General features: G+C 40.5%; 1 protein-coding gene and 1 pseudogene across 2 annotated transcripts in view; one reads left to right on the forward strand and one right to left on the reverse strand.

Moving 5' to 3' along the window:
• The first annotated feature begins 5,786 nt into the window (after positions 1-5,786).
• The window catches only part of LOC146507503 (protein NLRC3-like), a 40,107-nt gene continuing 25,659 nt past the window's right edge, over positions 5,787-20,234 (forward strand). The window contains exons 1-8 of one of the 2 annotated variants that reach the window (XM_085181540.1): positions 5,787-5,919; positions 6,004-6,096; positions 6,825-6,903; positions 7,589-7,787; positions 16,311-18,108; positions 19,247-19,420; positions 19,633-19,806; positions 19,980-20,153. In XM_085181540.1, coding sequence (XP_085037666.1) covers positions 5,831-5,919; positions 6,004-6,096; positions 6,825-6,903; positions 7,589-7,787; positions 16,311-18,108; positions 19,247-19,420; positions 19,633-19,806; positions 19,980-20,153 — 2,780 coding nt within the window. In that variant the 5' untranslated portion in view covers positions 5,787-5,830. The remainder of the gene's footprint in view (positions 5,920-6,003; positions 6,097-6,824; positions 6,904-7,588; positions 7,788-16,310; positions 18,109-19,246; positions 19,421-19,632; positions 19,807-19,979; positions 20,154-20,234) is intronic. The other variant, XM_085181541.1, reaches the window with a different exon arrangement.
• Positions 8,120-13,132, reverse strand: LOC146507504 (uncharacterized; annotated as a pseudogene).

Genomic DNA, 20,234 nt, shown 5'->3' on the forward strand with positions numbered 1-20,234 from the left:
CTCCAGTCCCACTGCAGCCATGAGCTAGCAGAGGATTAGCAAGCTTACCCCAGAGCTGCCATGTCAGTCAGAGTTTCACCAGAGACCACCTTCATCTGAGCTGCTATATATGATATGTGTGTGGTGTGCAGCTATGTGTGCGTGTGTTTCTAATCCTAATAGGACACGGGCACAAGATAACCTGTTTAGGAAGCTGTGCACCAAGGGCTTTGGTTGGAGCCAGTGTTGGTCAAGTTACTTGAAAAAAGTAATCAGTAACTAAGTACTGATTACTTCCCACCCAAAGGCAATCCAGTTACTTTACTGATTACTTACTTAGTTACTTTTTAAAAACATGATTTACACCCTGAATAGGTAGTGAAGCGATAAATCTTCAATCACTTCAATCCCAATTCTACTTTTTATACATAATCCATCATACAAAATGTAATCAAATGGAAAAGTCTCTTTTTAAAACTTGTTTTATTAGTTTTAATCTTTTAACTTTATGCATCAAGCAAACATTAAATTATATGCAACGTTCTCTGACTGGAAGAAATTAGTTTAATATTTAAACCCATTTTCTGCACATTCCAGCACATAAAATAAAATATTTTGTGTGTTTACACTCAGTCTTTCAAATAGATGGAAGTAAAACACAACAAAAAATAAATAAAGTCAAAGGCTAGCGGTCCTGTTGCTCTATTTTCACCTGTTTAGCAGGAGTGGTGCAGGCGGAGGTTTACCCTGGTGCAGGTGTGCCGCAGCGGTCATGTCAGTGGAAGGATCCAGCAGTTTCTCTGTGAATGTCACATTCCCATGGCAGCTACTCAGAGCTTGCTCGGAAGTTTAAGGGTTTTTTTCGCTGTAAAAAGAAGTTTTCTCCGAACAGCGGACACTAATGTTTTTGTCACTTTTTATGGAATCAAACTCAAAGTAAGGTCAGTACTTCCACGCTTTAAACGCTGCACGCTCACACTCTCTCTGCACTCTATATATTATCCATTGTAATCTAATTACCTTTTTTGCAATAGTAATCCCTTACTTTACTCGTTTCTTGAACAAAGTAATCGGATTACTGTCCATCTCTGGTTGGAGCTGTGCACTTGTGGTTCGCCCTTTCCACCTTGTGTACACGTTTATCTTTGCTCTGTGTACTTGTACCTCTGAGTGGAAGCTGAACTCTTGAGTTCAAGTATCGAAGCATCAGCTGTGACATTAAAGTCCAAACAGCTCGTTCATTTGACGTGCAAATGAAAGAAGGTAATGTTGTTTTCATGTGGATGTGTCACTTAGACATTTTCCACATCCACAGCTCACAAAATTACAAGTTACTACACTGCTGTTTTAAAAGAGACACAGTGTGTTTATCTAACGTGGCTGAAGCCAAAGTTCTCCAGACAAATTCAGTCTGGTTTTGCCAAGTGTAAACTCACTGGATGAGCGCCAGATACACAGAATCAAAAAGAGATAAATTAGTTTTCTTATGTAATGTTCCCGTCACAAATTGGCTCAAGGAGAGTGGGAAGCAGGAGTTCACAGATGAAATGTTCCTATAAATAAAGTGGAATTTATTCAAACTTTACCAAAACTTCAACACATCAAATATAAGCAGTTCAGCAGGGAGTGGGTGTGTGTCGTATGTGCCGATGCAGGTGGATGCAGAGAGAGGCCAGGGCCACGTTCAAACCTGAACACGCTGCACAGTGTTTTGTTCCATTTGTTAGGGATGAATGAAATGCTTCCTTGAAAGGATGTGTGCAGTCACCAGTGGGAGTGGAAGCATGTGCGCCCTCATTTGGTGGGTGTGCAATAAAAGTCATCCTGTCACACAGCAATGCCTACATAAATCACACCACTCTGCTTAAATAATAATAATACTAATGTTTAGTGAAGCAGGTGAAGCAAAGGGCTGCTTTTAATAGGCTGGGAGACCCAGGTGTGCTGCATTAGCTGGTGAGCCTCTTATGCTAGCCTCCATCTATAAGCTGGGATCATAGGAGCACTGCAGTCCTTACTAGATCAAGTATTGTTATTTATGCAGGTGACAAAAGTTTACATTCACAGAGTCATAGAACTGAGCCTCGTTTGAAAAGCAGGTGTTTAATGCAGCTGCTTAGAGTTCACACACAGTAGAAGAATCAGACTTGAGTCACATTTCAAACCACTGGAAAAATACTTAGCAAGTAATAATGAAAACACCACAGACTTAGTATATCCTGTTTAAAAGACACGTTGATGGTTTGGAGGAAGTAATTATTGAAGTTAACTCAGAAAGATCGATTGGAGAAAAAGAGTCTAACTTAACATCAATGGTACTAAGAGTAGCTGTAGATAATATTACATCTGTGGGATGATTATTGGTAATTTTTTCTCTAATGATAAAAATTTTATTTGTGAAGAAGTTCATGAAGTCATCACTAGTTAACGTTAAAGGGATGGTTGGCTCAAAAGAGCTCTGACTTTTTGTCAGCCTGGCTACAGAGCTGAAGAGAAACCTGGGGTTGTTCTTATTTGCACCCTCCACCCTCTGTGACTGGCTACAGGACTTTTTGACTGGCAGACAAACACTGGCGTCCCACAGGGTTGCGTCCTCAGTCCCATCCTCTACACCCTGGTCACCCATGACTGTGTCACCTCCAACAAAGACAACATCATTTTGAAGTTCACGGATGACACTGCAGTGATCGGTCGCATCACTGGAGAGGACGACGTGGTTTATAGGAGAGAGGAGGCTGGTCTGGTGTCATGGTGTGAGGACAACAACCTCACCCTCAACACTGATAAGACAAAGGAGATGATAGTGGACATGAGGAAGAAGAAGAGGCCTCACCGGCCGCTGTTTACCCGGGAGCGTGAAGTGGAGAGGGTGAGCAGCAGTACCTGGGCGTCTACATCACCTGGACACTGAACACCACACAGCTGGTCAAGAAGGCTCAGCAGCTGCTGTATTTCCTGAGGAGGCTGAGGAAATTTGGTATGTTGGCCAAGATCCTCAGCAGGTTCTACAGCTGCACTGTGGAGAGCACACTGACCAGCTGCATCACTGCATGGTACGGCAGCACTACTGCAAACCGCAAATGCCTGCAGAGAGTAACAACTGTGGAGATGATCATCAAGACCCCACTGCCCTCTCTGCGGAGCAGCTACCATCACAGAGTCCAGAGGAGAGACACACCTCTGCCCTCGAGACGAAGGTTCAGAAGTGTGAAATCTAGAACATCCAGACTCAACAACTCCATCTTCCCCACTGCTATCAGACTCCTGAACAGCTGACCGACCTCAAACTGCAGTTTGCACATCAGGTCACTTTGCACACTAAGTTCATTTTGCACATTAAACTCCTTTGTACATCCATGTACATCGACATCTGCAGACCACACGTGTCTTCAGTTACTTATTTGTACTTATTTGCAGTTATTTATCTTTTTATTTTATTTTTTAAGTTATTTTTTATCCTTATTTTATCTTTTTATTTATTCTTATCTTGTTCTTTTAACCCTTATCTAACTTGGCATTGTGCACGGTGTGTTTAAATTCAGTTTAAATTCGGTGACATGGAGCCCCTGTTGATCCTCTACCTAATCACACCAGAGCCAAGGTGTGAAAACGGGTGTGGGTCGCAGTCAGCCAATGTTTTGGGTGAACCCATTGTTGATCTAGCCCCACGCTATCATGTGATTTCCTGTGATAAAATGGCCCAGGATGTGAGTTGGCGTTAAGACGTCCAAGTCCCTCTTCAAGCAACTTAAAGAAGTCCAGACGCTTTTCTTTCCAAGCTCCTTCAACAACATCATTCATAGAACAACTTCCAGCTTCTTTTGCTCGGCTACAGTTTGGATGGATTTGCATTTAAAGATGCAACAAGACCAAAATGGTTAGGGTCAGGAGGTCAAAGGTCAGAGCTCCTGTGGGTCTGAGGGCGGCCTCACGCTGGAGAAGGATGAAGGAGTCTGACCTGAGCCAGTGTTTGACATGAACACGTCAGCACTGCTGTCAGTGAGCCTAACGACAGCCGTTAGCATAATTTCAGTGTTTCAGTCATAAAAACACTTCCTGTCTATGTGGTGGTTACAGTGACATCATGCAGTTTGTGCTTTGACCTCCAGAGGGCGACAAATCAGCACAGACAGAGAGCTCCATTCAAACTTTGCTGCCATCAGTAATAATCCTTCAAATATAATCATCAGTGTTTGAGCAGCTATGATATCAGGGGCAATCTAGACATGTGTGACAATACTGAACATGTCACATGACACACCTTAAACATCATGTGATCCACTCTCAGTCTGCACTTTCATTCATGACTTTAACAGGTTGAGATGAGCTTTGAAGACACATTCAGTGAAATAAATCTTTCATGGATTCATGTGAGCAGCAGATGAACTTTGTACCAACAACATCTTCAATAACAGAGTCTGAATGAAGCTCAGGTGTTGATGCTGCTCACTGATTGGACGGTTGGTTTCAGCTCTGCTCTCAGTCTTTCCTGCACAGGTGAAGGTAGAAAGTGTGACTGGATCTATAGACTGGAAACAGAGAAACATGCTGAACATTTGAAGCTTTGCAGCAGAAATGTTCATGTTACAAATACAGCAGAGCTGATCTGGGATCAGTGTGTTCACACCTGCAGCTACAACAAGGTTTCATGTCTCCACACGTCAGCATGTGAACTTTACTCTGACTCAGTCTGAGCAGTCAGACGGCATATTTTTAAAGTTAACACATCAGCACACACAGAGCTGAGCCCCTCCCACCTGTGCTGAGTTTCAGGTGGAGCCCCGCCTCCTTCCAGGAAGCAGCTCACCTGTGTGTCCGTGTTTAGTGTCCAGGTGTGGAGTGGAGCTTGTTGTTGGTGTGTGAAGAAACTGTAAGTTTGCTTTGTTTCCTCCTTTAACAGTTTGTCTTTAGGAACTTTACTGTTTGTTCAGCTCATGTTTGATTTCTTCACACAACAAACTGTGTGTGTTTGTATTTCCGGTCTCTCCATTAAAGTCAGTGTGTAATGTTTTCCTGGCTAACATCAGCTGTGTGCAGCTTAGTTCAGCACAAATCTGCCGCTCCATAGTTCACGGTAACGGACTCACAGCTGGACCAACGAGGCCGAGTGTGTCCATCACTGTGAGCTACGTTCGTGTTTGTGTACTTGTAGTTTGTACTTTGTGAGTTCACTCAGAGCCCACAGAGGACGCAGCGTACGTGATGACGTCACAGCCCTTTACCTCCTTTACTGTCACTGTGATTAATATTTACACACGAGACACCTGCAGAGCTCTGACGCTAAGCTAGCCACACAACATGCTAACGCTAAGCTAACGCTAAGAGTTCTCACAGACACGAGCTGCTTTTAGTTTGTGATCAGAATCCAGAACTGAGAGCAGCAGCAGAGCTGATGGATGATGAATTACTGGATGGAAGAAGCTTCTCATTACCAGTGAATCAGTGTGTGTGCAGTTCTCTGCAAACTCAGCAGGAATAATTAGTGTGAAGCTTTAACTCTGCTGATCCTCTTTGAATCATGGATTAGCTGAAATGTTTAAAATGTTCTTCACACGTGTTGAACTGACTGAAGCTTCCAGTCACAGTGAATCAGTGTGTGTCAGTGAATGCATCGTGTGTGTTTCAGGCTCCATCTAGTGGACTGATAGTAGAGCAGCTGATGGCAGCTTCCTCTGCCTCACACTGCTGTCTGACTGCATTCAGCTGACACTGAGATGAAGCAGGAAAGAAGCAGCTGATATTTGGACAGCACACATGATGTAAAGGATGATTTCAGTTGATGTGCACATGAATGATTTGTGTTTCCTCTGCAGGTGCAGGTAGAAAGTGTGTGTGAGCTGAATTGAGCAGCATGGATGAGTGTGAGGACAGAGAGGAGGGAGTCCCTCCCTCTAAAACCACTCTGTGTGGGGAACATGAGAGCCAGACCAAAGCTCAGAGGTGAGATGACCATCTCTAACTGTCCATGACTCTTCTCCATGTCACAGCTCAGCACTCACATCACTGCTCCATCATTATTCACAGGAAGAAACAAGGAACTACACCCAGCTCTGTGTCCTTACAGAGTGACGCGTCTAAAGGTCTTCCCATTTATTTTAAAGTCCAGCCTGCAGAGAGGTGAGCTGTTAGTAACATGAACTCTTTGATTAAACTGCTTGATGTTGTTGGATATAAACTACAAACACGTCGTTCCCTCAGTCCCATTTAAACTGTCTTTTAAAACAAGCCTTTGGTTTTTAAACAACTGAAAACCCACTTCAGTAAACAGGAAGTGATCAGAGCGTCCGTCCGCTTCCGTTTAATTGGACTCATCACAGCGTTACTGTGGATTAATTTGGATTAATCACGATTAAATATTGTTCATTTTTAATGTAAACTAATCAAATATCATTTCATGAGCAAACAGACTCGAGAGAAAAGGGCAAATTTACACACTTAACATGTTTATTGAACGACTCTGTAAACATTGATTAACCTCCTGAATGAGCTGACCCCCCCAGGGACAGTCCTGCATGCTAATGATGGGCTCTGCTCTGTACGTGCATGATTCTGTCAGCCACAAACTCCTCAGCTGATCCTGAATCTGAGCCCATCTGTAAAACAATCATTTTCTTCACAAGTCTGTGGAGGTGGCACTGATCATGCAGCAGTCTAACACACTCTGTCACTCTTCTTCAAGTCTTTGACATGAGGAACCAAAACCAAAAGTTCATAGAAAACAGGAAATATATCTTCAGAATCTGAGAGTTTAAAACTTGACAGACTTGATTCAGATGAAGTTATTTGAGCAGAAACTTCTGGATCTTTATCCTGTGTTAATCTAATCCTTCATGGTTCCTCCACAGAGTGGACCAGCAGAGCTCAGAGGTTCCCAGTGGTCAGTCTGCCCAGCAGCATCAAACACAGCTGGACTCCATATTTATGGTCTGTACATGTACAACAACTACTGTTACATCTGTTCTGTTCACAGTCATCTCCATGCTGCTCTTTGTAGACCAGTGGATTGTCTGTAGGGCTCAGAACAAAGTCCAAATACTTCATTACATAACCTAATTACTATTTTCCGGTATCTGTAGTTTACTTGAGTAGTAACTATTTTTTACTTTTACTCCGTACATTTTTAAACAAATATCTGAACTTTCTACTTCTTAAAAGTAGAAACGTCCTCCAAAGAGCTGTTTTCTTTTTTACTATTACTTTTAAGTTTAATGAGTACTTTTACTGGAGTAGTTTTTAATAGTAGTAGTTGTCCTTCTACTTAAACACAAGTACAGACTTTGTGTACTTTGCTGAGTTTTACAATGATTCAGTTCTGATTCACAAATTCAGTTTTGACTCAGTCAGAAATATTATAATGATGATTATTTATCTTGAATTTCACTGTTGAAAGAACCTCTAAACCTTGTAAATGAAAAACATTTAATTCCAAATGATTTGAGTCTTTCTCTGCAACTACAAACTCCGTGTAAACTACTTTGGTATAAAAACAAAGCTGAGACTTTATCAGAGGTGTAAACATCAGGTTAATGATCCACACTTTGTTTTTACATGTTTTCATGATTACGTGATTTCAGTCTGATTGGCTCATTCATAAAGTATTCTGTTCCAGCTGCTGGAGGACAACATCATCACTTTCGTGAAGAACGAGCTGAAGAAGATCCAGAAGGTTCTGAGTCCAGATTACCCAGAATGCTTAGAGAGTCAGAGGGATGATGAGGAGGAGAGCAGCAGAAAGGCACTTGTGACAATCACAGTGAACTTCCTGAGGAGACTGAAGCAGGAGGAGCTGGCTGACCGTCTCTATTGCAGTAAGAGCATTTCTGTAAGCGTGATTGGGAGGAACGGCCTCCTGGATCTGAATCCGAGTGGTGTTTTGTTTTTGGACTTCTGTGCAAATCACAGTTTGTCCTTAATGAACAGCATGTTTGAACATAAGGGTCGATAAGTGCACGTGGCACCAGGATGCCGCAGGATGCTGGACAGACCTGGCACAACTAAACGTGCGTGTGAACGCCTCACAGAGGCCCCGGTCTGCAAGATCTTCAACATACACCTCTGGCAGAGCTTCAGCTGCAGTCTGAGGGAGACTGGTGCTCTACTTGCACTGTGTATAGTGCGGGTGGAGAATATTGTCGGGAGGTGGAAGGAATACGAATACTTTGAGGGCTTCCTTAATCCCACTGGCTTCCTCCTCCTGTAGAAGAAGCAGAGTCTGTGGATGAGGGGACGACTTACCTGTCTCCAGGGACGAGGTCCCTAAGAGAGATAAATGACTCCTTGTTGGGTACACTGTGAACCCGAATAAGTTCAGCGAACTCAACATTCATGAGGAAACTGATTACATAATAATTTTTAAGTTAACTTACTTAAAAACTATAAGTTCACTGTAACTTAAAAAATATGACCTGAATAAAATCAAAGAATTGAACTACCTCCAACCTGTAACTTAGTATTTAAGTAACTTACAAAGTTAAATTTCACTAAACTTGTATATTTTATTTTGTTTGAACTTTATTTCATTATTTTACTAACTTAAATATTATAACTTATATAAACTCTAATTGCCTATTAAAGCGCACGCTAAGTCTAACCCTTCATAGACAGGGTCTTTCTGTAAAGAAAGAAACTGAGACAGATTTGCAATTGCAAGTTTATTTACAACCACCTGCACAAAACTTTACATGCTTCTGCATTTAAACATGTTTTTAGTGCTTATTGTACAACTTGTACAGTGAACATTTTAAACAATATAGTGCTTCACCCTTTTGTTTGGCTCTCTTTTAAAAATAATTATGGAAACAACATAAAAAAGTATCAGCCTGATGCTGTTATAAAACTAATAAAAGGCATTTTTATAAACATTTAAACAAAATAAATAGTCTCAATCTACTCTTTAGCTTTTCCCTTAAACTTCAACATAAATAGTATTTTTATAACAAATAATCTAGTGCATCAGTTTTTTATCCAGTTGTTCACTTTTAAAACTTTTAAAAATAGAATTTAGGAAACATTTAAAACAAAAAAATATGTATGAGCATTTTCTTACACATTTTTATTATAAGTTAAACAGAACACACCCACCATATAAAAGAAGCTATCTAGAGGCATGTTTGTCTCAGTCTGTCTCAGGCTGTGGGGAACAGATAGCAGCAGATGTCCTAAACCTACAGAACTTTGTATGAAACTTTACTACAGTTTAGTGCAACTAGTCATGCGAGGCATCAGCTTCATTGGAACAGTCTGAATTTTGCCAGCAGTATAGTCCCAGCACCTGTACCTGCTACTCTGGCAGTAAAAGATTGTTTTAGAGGCGAAGAAGACATGGTTTCAACTGTTTACCATCCTCAAGGCCCATCAGGAGTTTCTGGATGAATGTGTTAACCAGGTTTTTTGGATAGTCCAGATGCAAGACATAAAACAATCAGAACAACAAGACAAATGCATCAGCCCACTTGGGAATGTCGCCTACCACAAGCTCATCTTCCACTACAGCTGCTGCACTGACCGGACTGAAGTGCGTTGGGCTCGTACTGTTGACAATGGTCAGAATACCAACAGAGGTGTTGCTGATGTCTGGCTCTGGTGATTCTTCCATCTGCAAAGGACAAAAACAGTTTTGAATTAAAGACACAGATTTAATAGTTACACGGAAAAAAGATGCTTAATTATTATAAATTCCAACAGGGAAGGAATGTTTTCTGCAGCACTGGTTTGTGTGTATTTGTTAGCAATTTACACAAAAATGACAGCATATAATTGGATGACATTTTCATCTAAGGTCAGGAATGACACATAAAAAAAGAAATTAGATTTTGGGACTTATCTGGCTCACCGTCTGGATTCAAAAATCTTTCAAAGCCGTTACAACTTAAGACCAGCAAAGGGGAGTTCACTATTTATTTGCAACAGGATGTGCTGGAGTATACAATTGTTGGAGTTAATGTGCTCATTGTTTTCTAGTTAGGTTATATTGTCTGCACATTTGGATTATTGACCAGCACAGCTCTTAATTTTGTAAACATTGGAACTCACGTGCTCCTTTTTTAATACGCATGCTTCTGTTTCAGATTTGCAGACAATGGAACCTAAGACAGGACCCCATTCGGCTTATTATGTCACATTCTGTAAATATAGTAGCATCTGTGACCCAACATTTAACCTGTACTATTTATTGAACACATTATCCATAATAAGTACTTACATCCCAAACTTTGAAGAGTTGTGGCTCCTCCTCCCGTAGGTATAAGACTGTGCAGGACCAGAGTACGTCTGACATCAGCGTCCTGTTCTTGCTGCACAGACAGACAAGATGTAAATTAATAAGGCAAATGTATTTCACAAGTGCATTTACACGGTTCAGTCTGGCTCAGTTCAGTTCACTTCTCATGAAATATCTAAGCTGTCCAGCATTTTCAAAATAAAAAACTAAACTCCTCATACAACAACACTAATTTGTGTATATATACAAATGTAAATGGAATTGATGTTGGTATTTTAAATTCAAGAACTTACTTATTCACGAAATTAAAATGTCTTGGTGATTAATTTGAACATAACTGACCCAGACCTACTTTGATGCATCTTCAATCTAGCGAAACAACTACGTAATGTTATTTACACCATGCAGTTACACTTTGCCTGTTTATCATATAGATTCAGCATGTCGCCCAGAGCCTCTGCAGTCTTGCCAGTTCGAGCCGCTTTCTGTCTCAACTAGAGATGGACCGATCCGATATTACGTATCGGTCCGATACTGACGTAAATTACTGGATTGGATATCGGAGAGAAATAAAAAATGTAATACGATCCATTAAATATCAAAAAAGCACCTCACAACAGACGGTGTAACTCTGCTCATAACCGTAGCACGTCGGAGCAGTGTGCTCACGTGATAGAGCGGCTGTGTGTATTTGTAGCCTCGCTACCAAACCAGCATTTCATCTCTGAGGAAGTTTTCCCAGAGAGAAGTAAAGCAAGTGTGTAAGTTCATCTCTGAATGTTTGTAAAGCATTCCCACGTTAAGCTTAACAACCGATATATGGAGCGACTGCCTCTCTCTCTCTCTCCTGCTGCTACTTCAATCATGAAACTGATCAATGATCAGCTGATCGTCTCTCTTCTTTGTTTTTGGCCCACTTCTCACCAGAAAGAGGAAACCAGCGGCTGAACAACAGCAGCACGTTTAAGCTTGATAAGCTGTTGTTAGAATTTATTTAATATTACTTTCTACACCAGGATCTTTTTCTACGTAGCTGACAGCTGGTAACTGTGCAGGGGCGGATCTAGCACAGTTTAGCCAGGGGGGCCGATAGGGCATGAACAGGGAAAGGGGGGCACAAAGACATACTTTTCTTTCTTATTCTCATTTAAAATGTCGAGCTTTTAATAAATAATTATCTGAATCTTACACCCAAAGTTTTAATCTGATGTAAAATGTATAGAAGTCCATTACTGTATATAGTAACTATTAAGTCTAATATACCCTAGTAAGCTAGAGTACTTTTTCCTTTGGGAACCATCTGTGCAGTCTGCAGATCTGTTGAAGAAAGATGTTGAATCTATTTAATTATTCTTGAAAAATAATTTATTTCTATGCATTTTTTTTCACACTGCATCAAATTAAAGTTGATTATGTCGATTAAGCATCATGAGGAAGAGGGTGGTTCCCTATTTTTTTTTTTGCTGGGAGTTTGCAACCCTATTAGTTAGGTTGCTTAATATTTCTGCTAAGTACTCTTAAAAATACCAGAATAGGGAGGATGGAGCAGGTTTAAGTTTATTAGATTGATCAGTGTTGCTGAACTATGAAATATTTTGGGTGCAGTGTATTTTTTACATACAGATATAACAGAATAGCTTTAGTGTTGTTGTTTATTTAAACTTGAGTATGAACTTATACAAAATGCAGCAATATATTAAAAAAACTGTTTTATTGATTAAAAACACTATATCGGATTCATATCGGTATCGGCAGATATCCAAATTTATGATATCGGTATCGGACATAAAAAAGTGGTATCGTGCCATCTCTAGTCTCAACAACATCACCAGTCTGGGTGTCAGTCTGTCCAGCTCAGAATAAAACAGGTTTCACAAGTTCACATTTGTAATGCGATGAAACGCAGGACAAATCTACAAAATAGTAAAAGGAAAAGAATTGTTAAACACTTCTGAAAAATCTACTCAAATAAATAAAAAAAGAAAACATTTAACCTGTGAATCAATGCAAAGAGCAGGCTATTTCTGTAAGAACTCGCCGATTATTGGGTCTTCCTTGACAATCTGTAGGCGACGAAGTGCAAAGGTCATCTTCATGAGCTTGTCAATCAACAGGAGATTTTTTGGAGAAATGGCTGTTTTAAACGGTAGTGTTCCAATAATTTTGTCCGGGTGTCTGAGGAGTGGACACACAAGTTGCATTTGCATTTCATTTCACTTTAGAAACCCAGTGCCCTTACTAGTCTCAAAAATTATATATATCATATTAGAGGTGGGAATCACCATACATCCCTCGATACGATATTATCACAATACTTAACACACGATACGATATTATTGCAATTTTTTTTAAAATATTTTGCGATATTCAGATTCTGTACATAAAGGTAAACTTTATCAATATTCATTTTATCTAATATCAAAGTCTCTCACTCAGTCTTTCTCTCATTTCAGTTTTATTGTTGACAAACTGAACGGTTTGTATTACAGTCTAGTCCAACTTAACTGAATGCAACCATCTGGTACAATTATAGCTATTCTGAACTATGTAATTTATGAAAACTATGCAGCCCCTTCAGCAACTGAAGAATTTGAAATTAAATTAAAACAAAATATAATTTTACATTAAATAAATTATTTTTAAACTTAATTAAAATAAAACTTGTTTATTGCTGCCAAAAAAAAGTTAAACACATTTGGACAGTGAAGGAATGTCAGGATTCTTGCTCAGAAAAAGGAGCTGATCAACATGCTCTGAAGTCAGAGTATGTTCCAGTCCACAAAAACGTTTTTTGTAACAAAATATCGATTTCTGCTGTCCCTGTATCGATAAATTATTAGCAAACAAAATATCACGATACTACACAGTATCGATTTTTCCCCCACCCCTATGTAATATATATATTATATATTATATATAATGTTCTTCCTCTACCCCCCCCCCCCCCCCACACACACACACATTTTTGCACAAGTCAAGGAGCGACTCAGGTTACACTTCACTGTGTGTTATACTTGTATAACTATGCATGTGACAGATACAGAACCTTGAACTTGAGTCCATAAGCCCTTAATGAATCAACTCCTCCTTCTGTAATGGTCCCTGGTGTATGTTCCTGTAACATATTTAATAAGTAGTATTAGTCCAATACATTAAATACATTTCACTCATTCTATAAATTAACATATTATAGGTTACCAATAGAGGCTGGTGGTTCCTGATAAACTCCTGATTCTTTAGAATCCCACATCTAAGCTAAGAAACAGGGGATTAAATTATACTAAAACCATGTGCTCAGTTCAAACTGCAATTAGTACTGCTGCTGTTTCTCCCAAAAGTATTTCATCAAGAAGTCCTTAAGTTTGATGACGAAATGATTAGAACCTCTGTATAGTTTACACTAGTAGCCTACCCAAATTTAAACCTTTAGGTATTTTTTGCCATTTATATATTTAAAATAGAAAAATAAAATAATGCCAAGCAAAAATGTCCCTTTTTGTACAACATCTTAAATGTGTTTATGAAAATTTTTAAAGTTTTTATTGGTAATGTAACCCTACATGTTTACAGCTTTTTAAACTTGTGCCTATAACGTGTTTTAGCACATATGGTTTGATAAGGAAAAAAGTGGACATAAAACAGTGATTTTCAAATATTTTACCGGCTACACAGTATGAACAATAAATCAACCATCGGCCAAATACCGTTTTTAGTATTAAGCAAACTACAACAATAGATTTTTCTCTAAACCAGGGCCTAATTCAGGATGAAAAACAGCTTTTGTAAAACATCACATTAAAATAGTGCGAGCAATTTGTTTTGTGTATTTTTTATGCATTCAAACCAAATGTGCTTGACGTAGGAGAATGTTTACTTGGCCCGGGAGGGATTCATATATAATTTTGCCGACCTGTATTTTGTCTTCTTCAGTACACGAATAATACAACAATATTAAAATAAAAAACAATTAAAAAAAAATAAAATAAAAAATAAAAAAACTTACCTCGGAGCTTGACAATAACTGTGTTTAATGCTCAAATCCCACTTTAAGCTCACGTTACCATGAGACAGCTAGCTTAGCCCACATTTACACCGCGGTGGTTATTAGGTTAACATATAAAACATATTTCGCCAAAACGTAACCATTACCATATCATAACGCTTATGGTGAAAATAAGTAAACCACTGGCAATAATAATTCCCAACAACTGGTACGTGGCTGTCACTGGCATTTTAGTCTCAATTTAGGCTTGCATTAAAATAGTGAGCAGTTAGCTCCAAAATGTGCACCGACTCGTCGACAAAAAACTTCAGTTTTTCAACCAAAATGACTCAACACGGACGCAACATTTCTCTGGTAACAATCGACAGCAGCTCAAGGAATAAAAAAACAAACAGAAAACGTTGTCTTTCATTTTACTTGCATATCTTCTTGCTTTGCTTTTCTTCACTTCGCTTCAGACCTCCGCCATCTTGAAAACGTTTCAGAGTATGTAGTTCAGGTTCACGAACGTACGCCATGATGTCATCAAGCCTCTTAACTTAATAACTTTGACACAAAGGTTTTATTTACTCAAAACTTTCTATTCTAATAAAGATCTCTTAAGTAAAAGTTGAATCTGCTTATAATTTTTACGGTGTTTTGACTTGGTTGCTACTTTTGATTTCTATGATTATAAAAACTTTTGAGCCCCCTATGCAATTTTGCTAGGGGATTTCCTCCGGTACCCCATCTTTAAGAAGGGGGTCCCAAGGGTGTGTTCCAAATATAGGGGGGTCACACTACTTAGCCTACCTGGGAAAGTCTATGCCAGGATGCTGGAAAGGAGAGTCCATCTGTTTGTCTGAACCGCGAATGCAGGAAGAAAAATGTGGTTTTCATCCAAGTTGTGGAACACTGGATCAGCTCTTTATCCTCTCAAATATACTAGAGGATGCATTGGTGTTTGTCCAATCAGTCTACATGTGTTTTGTGGACCTGGAGAAGGTATTCAGCAGTGTCACTCTGAGTGATCTTTTGTGAGGTATGCAGTGTCTGGCCTGTTGCTAAGGGTATTTGGTCCTTATACACCTGTTGCAGGAGCTTGGTTAGCATAGCCGGACTTGTTTCCAGTGGGTGATGGACTCTGCCCGTGTTACCCTTTGCTGCAGATTCTCTTCGTAATTTTTATGGACAGAATTTCCGACAAGTAGCGGAAGGGTTTCCCTTGGGTGGTCTCAGAATCTGATCTCTGCTTTTCGCAGATAATGTGGTTCTGCTGCCCTAATCAGATGATGGCCTCCAGCTCGTACCAGAATGGTTCATGCCCGATTGTGAAGTGGTGGAAATGAGAATCGGCACCTCCAAATCTGGGGCCATGGTCCTTAGCCGGAAAAGGGTTGAGTGCTCACTCCGGGACAGGAATAAATTCCTGCCCCAAGTGGAGTTCAATTATCTTGGGGCCTTGTTAACAAGTGACGGGAGAACAGACGGATTGGTGGTACTGCTGCTGCAGTGATGCGGACGCTGTACCAGTCCGTCATGGTGAAGAGAGAGCTGAGTTTAAAAGTGAAAGTCTCACTTGTCAATCCACATCCCTAACCTCACTTATAGTCCTGTTGTTAGTGACCAAAAGAGCAAGTTTGCAGATATAAGCGGTGAAAATGGGCTTCCTCTGAAGGGCTGCTGGCTTCTGCCTTAGTAATAGGGTGAGAAGTTCGGCCACCTGGGATGGCCTCAGAGTAGAGCCGCTGCTCCTCCACATCGAAAGGAGCCAGTTGAGGTCGTTTGGGTCTCACAAAGATGCCTCCTGGGCGCCTACTAAGTGAGGTGTTCTGGGCATGTCCCACCGAGGCAGACCCAGGACACGCTGGAAAGATTATATCTCTTGGCTTGCCTGGGAACACCTTGATGTTCCCCCAGACAAGCTGGAGGAAGTGGTCATGAAGAGGGTTGTCTGGGCTTCTCTACCTAGGCTGCTGACTCCTTGACCGGCCCTGGATAAGTGGAAAAATATAAATGGATGGATGGATGACTAGAACATTTTGTTATTGTCTTAAGAGATGGACCAACATGTAGCCAAATATCCATGCTTTTAAAAATGAGACGTAATGTTTTGCATTCTTTTTCCAGAACATTTTTCTACAGTATGTCAACGTAACCTTAAATCTGCACTGAAGAAGAAGTTCGAGTGTGTGTTTGAGGGGATCGCTAAAGCAGGAAACCCAACCCTTCTGAATCAGATCTACACAGAGCTCTACATCACAGAGGGAGGGACTGCAGAGGTCAATGATGAACATGAGGTCAGACAGATTGAAACAGCATCCAGGAAACCCGACAGACCAGAAACAACAATCAGACAAGAAGACATCTTTAAAGCCTCACCTGGAAGAGATGAACCAATCAGAACCGTGCTGACAAAGGGAGTGGCTGGCATTGGGAAAACAGTCTTAACACAGAAATACACCCTGGACTGGGCTGAAGACAAAGCCATCCAGGACATCCAGTTCATATTTCCATTCACTTTCAGAGAGCTGAATGTGCTGAAAGAGGAAAAGTTCAGCTTGGTGGAACTTGTTCATCACTTCTTTACTGAAACCAAAGAAGCAGGAATCTGCAGCTTTGAAGACTTCCAGGTTGTGTTCATCTTTGATGGTCTGGATGAGTGTAGACTTCCTCTGGACTTCCACAAAACTGCAATCCTAACTGACCCTAGAAAGTCCACCTCAGTGGATGTGCTGCTGATAAACCTCATCAGGGGGAAACTGCTTCCCTCTGCTCGCCTCTGGATAACCACACGACCTGCAGCAGCCAATCAGATCTCTCCTGACTGTGTTGGCATGGTGACAGAGGTCAGAGGGTTCACTGACCCACAGAAAGAGGAGTACTTCAGGAAGAGATTCAGAGATGAGGAGCAGTCCAGCAGGATCATCTCCCACATCAAGACATCACGAAGCCTCCACATCATGTGCCACATCCCAGTCTTCTGCTGGATCACTGCTACAGTTCTGGAGGATGTGCTGGAAACCAGAGAGGGAGGACAGCTGCCCAAGACCCTGACTGAGATGTACATCCACTTCCTGGTGGTTCAGGCCAAAGTGAAGAAGGTCAAGTATGATGGAGGAGCTGAGACAGATCCACACTGGAGTCCAGAGAGCAGGAAGATGATGGAGTCTCTGGGAAAACTGGCTTTTGATCAGCTGCAGAAAGGAAACCTGGTCTTCTATGAATCAGACCTGTCAGAGTGTGGCATCGATATCAGAGCAGCCTCAGTGTACTCAGGAGTGTTCACACAGATCTTTAAAGAGGAGAGAGGACTGTACCAGGACAAGGTGTTCTGCTTCATCCATCTGAGTGTTCAGGAGTTTCTGGCTGCTCTTCATGCCCATCTGACCTTCATCACCTCTGGAGTCAATCTGCTGGAAGAACAACAAACAACCTTCAAGAAGTCTGAAACAGGAGAATCTGCAGAGAAACACTTCTACCAGAGTGCTGTGGACAAGGCCTTACAGAGTCCAAATGGACAGCTGGACTTGTTCCTCCGCTTCCTCCTGGGTCTTTCACTGCAGACCAATCAGACTCTCTTACGAGCCCTGATGTCACAGACAGGAAGTATCTCAGGAATCACTCTAGCAACAGTCCAGTACATCAAGGCAAGGCTCAGTAAGAATCTGTCTGCAGAGAAAAGCATCAATCTGATCCACTGTCTGAATGAACTGAATGATCGTTCTCTAGTGGAGGAGATCCAACAGCACAGGACTTCAGGAAGTCTCTCCACAGGTAAACTGTCTCCTGCTCAGTGCTCAGCTCTGACCTTCATCTTACTGTCATCAGAAGAAGATCTGGATGAGTTTGACTTCAAGAAATACTCTACTTCAGAGGAGGCTCTTCTGAGAATGCTGCCAGTGGTCAAAGCCTCCAACAAAGCTCTGTAAGTAAATATGTGATCATCACTTCATTGTTAAAATCATGGGAAACAAATCAGAAATGCTGAGTTCAAAGAGCACTGTAACATTTTTTTTTTAAAATAGTGAATTAAATGATCATCAGTCAATCAGTAAATATATGGTAGTTTTAAAGTTTCACTCCAGCATTTCTAAAACACACTTTGCTCTGTAACTCTTATCAAAGGACAATCCAGACCCAGCCTATAAGAACATGAGCTCTGATGCTTCAGCCCCTCTGACAGGTTTATTATCCTCAGCTTGTTCACTTGTCTCCAACTCCAGGAGTTTGGTTGTTTTATTCTAAAGCACAAACTTCACCTGCCAGACTTCACCTACATCTTTTTCTGATGTTTGTAATTTAAGTTCAAGTTTGTATCTCACTTTCAGTGCACACTCTCCCTTTTTAGATACAAATCTCTGCTGTGCTGTCATGTTTTCATCCCATATGGAGGGAGAACTTCAGTCTTCATTACTGAGATTGCCTCTAAGGTCGCGTTTCTTGTCAGTAACCATATGTAACTGTAAGGCTTCCATAACCAGTGTTCCCACAGAATTACAGTGGGTTCACTCTGGGTCCTCTACAGTTTCCTCCCACTGTCCACAGACATGCAGTTAGGTTACCTGGTGATCTAAACTTCATGCAGGTGTGAGTGAGAGTGGTTGTCTGTCCCTCTGTGGGCTTAGTGGAAGAGACTGGATGGATCTCTGCTTTGTCTTTGATATATCCTGACAGCAAACATTCTCCATGAAGTCTGTTTCAGCTCATCTCCTTTATACGCACCTTTAACAGGAAGAGTTTTATACAGCTAGTGTTTAAAATCCAGTGTTCCTCACAATACACAGGTAATGAGCATAATGATTATTGAATTACTAAAATTTTCTAAAATAATTGTTTTAGTTAATATTGTATGATAGTGTACACAGAATTATTAGCTCAGTAGGTAGAGTGGTACCATCAAGGTACCAATCATGTGCACTGGATTGGTAGCACTCATAGTCTCATAGATTTAAAAAAAAAAAAAAAAAAAAAAAAAAAAAAGGTTCAACATATAAAAAAATTTAATTTGATCACATATATTGTTTGTTTTTGTTTGTTTTTGTTTTTTTCCCTTTCTCTCTCAGACTAAGCAGCTGTAATGTCTCAGAGGAAGGCTGTGAAAATTTGTTGTCAGTGGTCAGCTCCCAGTCCTGTAGTCTGAGAGAGCTGGACCTGAGTACCAACAGCCTGAAGGCTTCAGCAGTAAAGCTTCTGTCTGCTGCAGTGGAGAGTCCACACGCCAAACTAAATGTTCTGAGGTCAGATCAATTTGTATTCTGTTTAGTTCTGTTTGTTATGTGTTTGATGTTTGTTTTTGTTTATATCTTTATCCAGTTATCCTTGTTTCATAGAAGTTTTATTCATTTCCAAGTTAAAGTGAAGTTTTACTAACCTGCTCAGCACAAGACAATAAGCTATTGCACCCTGGTTACACTTTAACAACAATCTTTATTCATGTTTTTATCTTCAGACTTAACATCTGTGAACTCTCAGAGGAAAACTGTGAAGCTCTGTCCTCAGTTCTCAGCTCACAGTCCTCTAGTCTGACAAAGCTGGACCTGAGTATCAGAAAGCTGCAGGATTCAGGAGTGAAGCTTCTGTCTGCTGGACTACAATGTTTAAACTGTAAACTGAATACTCTGAGGTCAGCTCAGAAAACATTTTGTTTTTAAATTATTAAGTAAAGTTCATCCATATGATGTTGTATCTTAGTATGTTTGTTTCCTTTAAAAATAGAAAGTCAAGATTTAATGTTGTGAAATGTATTAACAAACTCTACATAAGTACTTGTTTGATAGATTGTCTTTTATTTTTCAGACTGAGTGGCTGTAACCTGTCAGAGAGAAGCTGTGAAGCTCTGTCCTCAGTCCTCAGCTCCCAGTCCTCCAGTCTGAGAGAGCTGGACCTGAGTAACTCTGACCTGCAGGATTCAGGAGTGAAGCTTCTGTTTGCTGGACTAAAGAATTCACAGTGTGCAGTGGAAACTCTCAGGTCAGTATTCAAACTTTTCCACAGATGATCATTTGAAATGTGATTTATATTATTGTATAAACAGGTAACTTTTATACAGCT

The sequence above is a fragment of the Neolamprologus multifasciatus genome, chromosome 12 (assembly GCF_963576455.1).
Source record: "Neolamprologus multifasciatus chromosome 12, fNeoMul1.2, whole genome shotgun sequence".
NCBI lineage: Eukaryota > Metazoa > Chordata > Actinopteri > Cichliformes > Cichlidae > Neolamprologus > Neolamprologus multifasciatus.